Genomic DNA, 6,572 nt, shown 5'->3' on the forward strand with positions numbered 1-6,572 from the left:
TCTGATATCCTTTCTTCTGCTTGGTCGATTCAGCTATTGAAACTCGTATATGCATCACGAAGTTTTCATGCTGTGTTTTTCAGCTCCATCAAGTCATTTATGTTCTCTAAGCTGTTCATTCTAGTTAGCATCTCATCTAACTTTTTTTCTAGGTTCTTAGTTTCTTTGCATTAGGTTAGCACATGTTCTTTTAGCTCTGAGAAATTTGTTATTACCCACTTCCTGAAGCCTGTTTCTGTCAATTCATCAGATTCATTCTCCATCCATCTTAGATCCTTAGCTGTTTCCAGGGATGCAAGGCTGGTTCAACATACACAGGTCTATATAATCCACCACATAAACAGAACCAAAGACAAAAACCATGATTACCTCAATAGATGCAGAGAAGGCCTTACAAAATTCAACAGCCCTTTATGCTAAAAACCCTCAATAAACTAGGTATCGACAGAATGTATCTCAAAATAATAAAAGCTGTTTACAACAAACCTACAGCCAATATCACACTGAATGGGCAAAAACTGGAAGCATTCCCTTTGAAATATGGTACTAGACAAGGATGCCCTCTCTCACCACTCCTATTCAGTATAGTATTGGAAGTTCTAGCCAGAGCAATTAGGAAAGAAAAAAAAATAAAGGGTATTCAATTAGAAAAGAGGAAGTCAAATTGTCTCTATTTGCAGACAACATGATTGTATATTTAGAAGACCCTATCATCTCAGCCCAAAATCTCCTTAAACTGATGAGCAACTTCAGCAAAGTCTCAGGATACAAAATCAATGTGCTGAAATCACAAGCATTTCTATACAGCATTAACGGACTAACAGAGAGCTGAATCATGAGCAAACTCCCATTCACAATTGCTACAAAGAGAATAAAATACCTAGGAATACAACTAACAAAGGATGTAAAGGACCTCTTCAAGGAGAACTACAAACCACTGCTCAAGGAAAATGAGAGGACACAAACAGATGGAAAAACATTCCATATTCATGTTTAGGAAGAATCAATATCATGAAAATGGCCATAGTGCCCAAAGTAATTTGTAGATACAACGCTGTCCCAATCAAGCTACCATTGATCTTCTTCACAGAACTGGAAAAAAACACTTTAAATTTCATATGGAACCAAAAGAGAGCCCGCATAGCCAAGACAATTCTAAGCAAAAAGAACAAAGCTAGAGGCATCACACTACCTGACTTCAACTGTACTGCAAGGCTACAGTAATCCAAACAGCATGGTACTGGTACAGAAACAGAGATATAGATCAGTGGAATAGAACAGAGGCCTTGGAAGCAATGCCACATATCTACAACCATCTGATCTTGGACAAACCTGACAAAAGCAAGCAATGAGGAAAGGATTCCCTGTTTAATAAATAGTGTTGGGAAACTGCCCAGCCATGTGCAGAAAGCAGAAACTGGATCCCTTTCTTACACCTTACACTAAAATTAACACCAGATGAGTTAAAGATTTAAACATAAGACCTAACACCATAAAAACTCTAGAAGAAAACCTAGGCAATACCATTCAGGACATAGGCATAGGCAAGGACTTCATGATGAAAACACCAAAAGCAATGGCAACAAAAGCCAAAATAGACAAATGGGATCTAATTGAACTTAAGAGCTTCTGCACAGCAAAAGAAAGAATCATTAGAGTGAACCAACAACCAACAGAACGGTAAAAAATTTTTGCAATCTACCCATCTGACAAAGGGCTAATATCCAGAATCTACAAAGAACTAAAATAGATTTACAAGAAAAAAACAAACCCATCTAAAAGTGGGAGAAGGATATGAACAGACACTTTTCAAAAGAAGACATCTATGAGGCCAGGAAACATTTGAAAAAATGCTCATCATCAATGATTATTAGAGAAATGCAAATCAAATCCACATTGAGATACCACCTCAAGCCAGTTAGCATGGTGATCATTAAAAAATCTGGAGACGACAGATGCTGGAGAGGATGTGGAGAAATAAGAACACTTTTACACTGTTGGTGGGAGTGTAAACTAGTTCAACCATTATGGAAGACACTGTGGTGTTTCCTCAAGGACCTAGAAATACAAATTCCATTTGACCCAGCAATTCCATTACTGGGTATATACCCAAAGGATTATAAATCATTCTGTTATAAAGACACATGCACACACATGTTCATAATGGTACTGTTTACAATAGTAAAGACCTGGAACCAACCCAAATGCCCATCAACAATAGACTGGACAAGGAACATGTGGCACATATATACCATGGAATACTATGCAGCCATAAACAACAATGAATTCGTGTCTTTTGTAGGGACATGGATGAATCTGGAAACCATAATTCTCAGCAAGCCAACACAAGAACAGAAAAACACCACATGTCCCCAGTCATAGGCAGGCGTTGAACAATGAGAACACATGGACACAGGGAGGGGAGCATCACACACTGGGGTCTGTTGGCGAGGGCGCCAAGGGAGGGACAGCTGGGGTGGGTGGAGTGGTTGGGGAGGGATAACATGGGGAGAAATGCCAGATGTAGGTGACGGGGGGATGGAGGCAGCAAACCACATTGCCATGTGTGTACCTATGCAACAATGCTGCATGATCTGCACATGTACCCCAGAACCTAAAGTACAATTAAAAAATAAATACAATTTTGTGTAACTACATCAAAAAAAAATTCTTTATGCATGTATTTTCTTTCAGCATTATCCTTCAATACACATAACGGCGTATGAAAATGATGAACGTGTACCTCTGAAGGGAATTGTAAGCTATACTGAGAAACTCAAGGAAGCCATCATGGAGCATACTAAGAACACAGGAGAAGGTAGGAGACAACCTAGAAGCAGGGAATGTGGCCAAACAGACTACTACCCACAGCACACTGCTCAGAGTAATATATTTCAGCCTGCAACCAAATCATCTGCCCAGGATTTAGGCCAAACAGTTATTATCCTATGTTGACTGCCCAGTTAAAGTGTATGTAGCTACATAACTATACGTACACTGCCTCACCTCTTTTTCAAAGGACAATATTAAAATAGGTAGGCAGACACAAAGAAGATAAATTTAAGGCTCAAATATAACTTGAAGATGTACTGCTATACAGTTATTCATTTAACAATATTTATTGAGCCGTTATTCTTGGGAATCTCTAAAAGATGGATTCTGAGGTGTTTGCTTTGGGCCACCAGTGCCCAGACTGTTTAGGTGCTTGAATTTCCTCTAGATAGTAGTTTTGGCTTTATGAGATACGAATCCCTCCTTTTTGCCTTGGAACTGCATGCTAAGTCAGTGTCCCTGTATTCCTCTCCATTTGTCATTCCTACACATTGCTATAGTTGGCGTTTTCAGGGCAGAAGACTCTCAGATTCCACAGGGCAGGTTGATCTGGGTTTCAACCTTCTCCATGTGGTACCACATAGTCTTTTCCATATGGCCTCTTCCAGCTTTCCCTGTGTCAGGAGTTTGTCTTCTGCTGCCTGTCCCCTCCCATCTTTTTGTTAACGATGGTGGTTTTTGCTTTTTATTCCTTCACTATTATTTGAACTGAGTACTCAAAAGAACAGGGGAGAAATGGGTCTGGATCTTCCAAAGAAGATTCCAAACAGTCTTCTAATTGTTCTACATATTAACTCTTTCAGGCTATCAGGCCCCTAATATTATTCTAGATATTCAGCCTGGAGGCAATCATGTCATTGAGGATTCTCACAAAAAGGTATGTTATCAAGCCCCTCTGTAGACAGATACCTGAACTAGAGAGATGTTGTATTTATAAGTTTTCAGTGGTTGCAGCAGGATTTATGACAAAGCTACTTCACAAATGTCCTGTCCATGGGTGAGAACTAGGAGGGGATGGAGGGTCACTGTGTCAGTCAAGAGAAATGTCTCTGGTACTTGATAAGTGAGCTCTGTTAAAGAAAATAATTTAATCTTAATTGTTGGAAGCCTGCTGTCTCTCTCCCAAATAAAAGTATTCTTGCCATAAATTGCTGATTTTAGGGTTAGGTGAAGATGGATAGACAAAAAGTTTCAACAGTGGCATTTTACTACAAAGGCCTTCTAATGTTTAAAATATGTTTCTTTTAGATTACAGCCCAAATTAAATTCCTGTACGAGGAACTTGGACTTGACAGCACCAGTGTTTTCGAGGATCTTAAGAAATATCTGAAATTCTGAAACACTGCATTCAACTGGGAATTGGAAACACTGAAATATTTGGTAGTGTTACTTCCAACTGAGTTAGCAAAAAAAAATTAGTAACTTAGAGATTTTGAAGTTATTAATCTTTTAAAATGTGCTTCTCCATCTAAATTTTGCTTAGTCTACATCTCACTTGCTTATACTATTCTCTCCGTTAATGCACATGCCCATTAACCTAGGAAAGTAGTTTTCAAATCATGCTCCTTAGAAGGACATGGAGTTGAGGACAAGGGAAGGATTGGTGACAGCAGAACTCTAGGCCTCCCTTCTAGTCAGAACAGTTGAACAGTTTACAAATCAGTGTCCTGCCTCTTTGCTAGCAAATGCTTTTAGACACTGTGGCAGGGAGTCATCCTCTAATTTCTATGACTGTATTTTAAGGGAAAAGATAACATTCTTCCCATTAAAATTTGTTAAGAGTTTCTGAATAATCTGGGGTCCTAATGTGTTCTGGTCATCCCTGATTGATGCTATCTCAATAAAGTTATAAGCTCCTACAAGTGATAATTTACTTTTAAACATTTTATTTTTTCAAAATATTTGAGAACCCTTCTTAAAGCAGTTACGTTCAAGCTACAGAAATATCTAAGAATGAATGATTGTTCACCAAGCAGCATGCTGTACATGAAGCTACTACAAATGCTTACAATCCCAATGAAATGCCAGTGTCTTCATCTCTTCATAAAGGTGCCTAACACAAGGTATACAGTATGTTCAGTACACTGGAATAGCATGCTCGATTGGAAACAAAGCATCTATCTCTGAAAGCTGTTTGGTGATGAAGGAGATTGTTCGTGTTGTGTTCAAGGATGAGTCCATCTCCCTTGTCCAGAAAAATGCCACTGGTATCAACTTCACTGCCTTTGTTGGTAGAATTGGTACTTAACCTTATTCTCACTCTAGTGGGAAGGCCTGAAATCATATTCTGTAGATTTAGCAGTGTCGATTCTCCAAAATTCAGAATGACGATAAAGATTCTGTCTATACCATCCAGCTCTCTTGTATACACAACATAGTGGCTGTCATTCCTCAAATGGCAAAACCAGCCCCTGCTGAGGAGTAGCTCATTGGCATGAAGTTGACTTAAATCTTGATATAACTTCAAAGCCGATCTGGGCTGAGTCATTTGGACCTGTTTTTTAAAAAAAAGTATTCACAATTGTTTGTATTTTTAATATATTATAAGGAGTTATTTCCCCAAAACACTCGTTTCACTTTTGCCCCTTATAATTTGCCAAATTGTAAGCATCAATAAGTAGGTAAGAATAATTCATCTAAAAACTGATAGAAATGACAAATTCAGGGTTTCAGCTTGTCTGGGAGTCATTAAAGCTTGCACAGTGCTCTGCTACATTGTGGAGTTTCTGTAGAGACCAAATTTGACTCCACTTTAGGAATCCCAAAACAAACGTGCAAGTCTAAATTGATGAATATTTTACTCGTGTAAAATCACTCTGTACTGTATTGTAACTGCCAGATGCCCAGAAGGAAAGCAACAATGGACTCAGACTTCTGAGGAATTGGGGCTTGTTTGTTCCCCTTTGTAGAATAATGTAGAGGTTGCTGCTGTGCAAAGATCACGTAACTTTAGCAGACATGTATTTCTTGCACAGCTAATAATAGAAGAGAAAGTTGAAAAAAGGATGCAAAATAAATAGCTGCCTGAGGTGGAAGTTAGAAATTGTAGATTTTTTTTTTTAACCATAAAAATAGTATGTGTTCATTAAAGATTATTTGGGTTTATTTTACAGCTATATAAAACATACATAATTTGATGATGTACTTCTAACATTTCAAGCATTTTCTGTTGACTATATAACCTCCATAAATGTTTTTAATGACAATATTCTGTTGAATGGTTGTGCCATACTTAACCACTCCCTTTCATTTTGACATTTGTGTTTCTAATATTTTCTATTTGTATTCCCCTCCCCCCATTTTTATATTTTAGATTATCAGAGAGACACTTTGTCAAAGAATATGGACACTTGATACATAATGCCAAATTCTTCATAAGAGCTGTTGCCAAATCAATAATGTTTATTTACTTGTACTCTTGCCAGCCATGTTTACTGGGGTGGTGGTGGTTATTGTGGTTGTGTTGTTCTTTAGGGGTGGATTCCCAATATGTGGTCTTTAAAATAATTATCTAATAATGGGTGTTTGAAAAAATGTTTATTCTGTTGGTCAGGTACAAAGGTATTTATGATACATGTATATGACTTGTCAAAGTTACTAACATTTTCTCTAGCCTTAGGTAATGCATGAAAGCCACTCATATAAGAAGTGCCCAGTAAGTGTTAACTATTATTGTCTACTTGTTATTACTTTCTAGAAATATGTTGAAGTCTTTTTCTGTAATTGCAGATTTGTCACTT

General features: G+C 37.8%; 2 protein-coding genes across 6 annotated transcripts in view; one reads left to right on the top strand and one right to left on the bottom strand.

Moving 5' to 3' along the window:
• Positions 1-5,864, top strand: part of PREPL (prolyl endopeptidase like) — a 48,526-nt gene extending 42,662 nt beyond the window's left edge. For 2 of the 4 annotated variants that reach the window (XM_017544839.2, XM_017544834.2), the window contains 3 exons: positions 2,695-2,818; positions 3,636-3,709; positions 4,081-4,695. In XM_017544839.2, coding sequence (XP_017400328.1) covers positions 2,695-2,818; positions 3,636-3,709; positions 4,081-4,170 — 288 coding nt within the window. In that variant the 3' untranslated portion in view covers positions 4,171-4,695. Of the gene's footprint in view, positions 1-2,694; positions 2,819-3,635; positions 3,710-4,080 lie in introns of all 4 variants that reach the window. The other 2 variants (XM_017544833.2, XM_017544838.2) reach the window with 1 other exon arrangement.
• SLC3A1 (solute carrier family 3 member 1) overlaps positions 4,693-6,572 on the bottom strand; it is a 46,331-nt gene continuing 44,451 nt past the window's right edge. Inside the window, exon 10 of one of the 2 annotated variants that reach the window (XM_017544842.2) lies at positions 4,693-5,326. In XM_017544842.2, the coding sequence (XP_017400331.1) occupies positions 4,886-5,326 (441 nt within the window). In that variant the 3' untranslated portion in view covers positions 4,693-4,885. The remainder of the gene's footprint in view (positions 5,327-6,572) is intronic. The other variant, XM_037744407.1, reaches the window with a different exon arrangement.

This window comes from Cebus imitator, unplaced genomic scaffold (assembly GCF_001604975.1).
Source record: "Cebus imitator isolate Cc_AM_T3 unplaced genomic scaffold, Cebus_imitator-1.0 Scaffold172, whole genome shotgun sequence".
Taxonomy (NCBI): Eukaryota; Metazoa; Chordata; class Mammalia; order Primates; family Cebidae; genus Cebus; species Cebus imitator.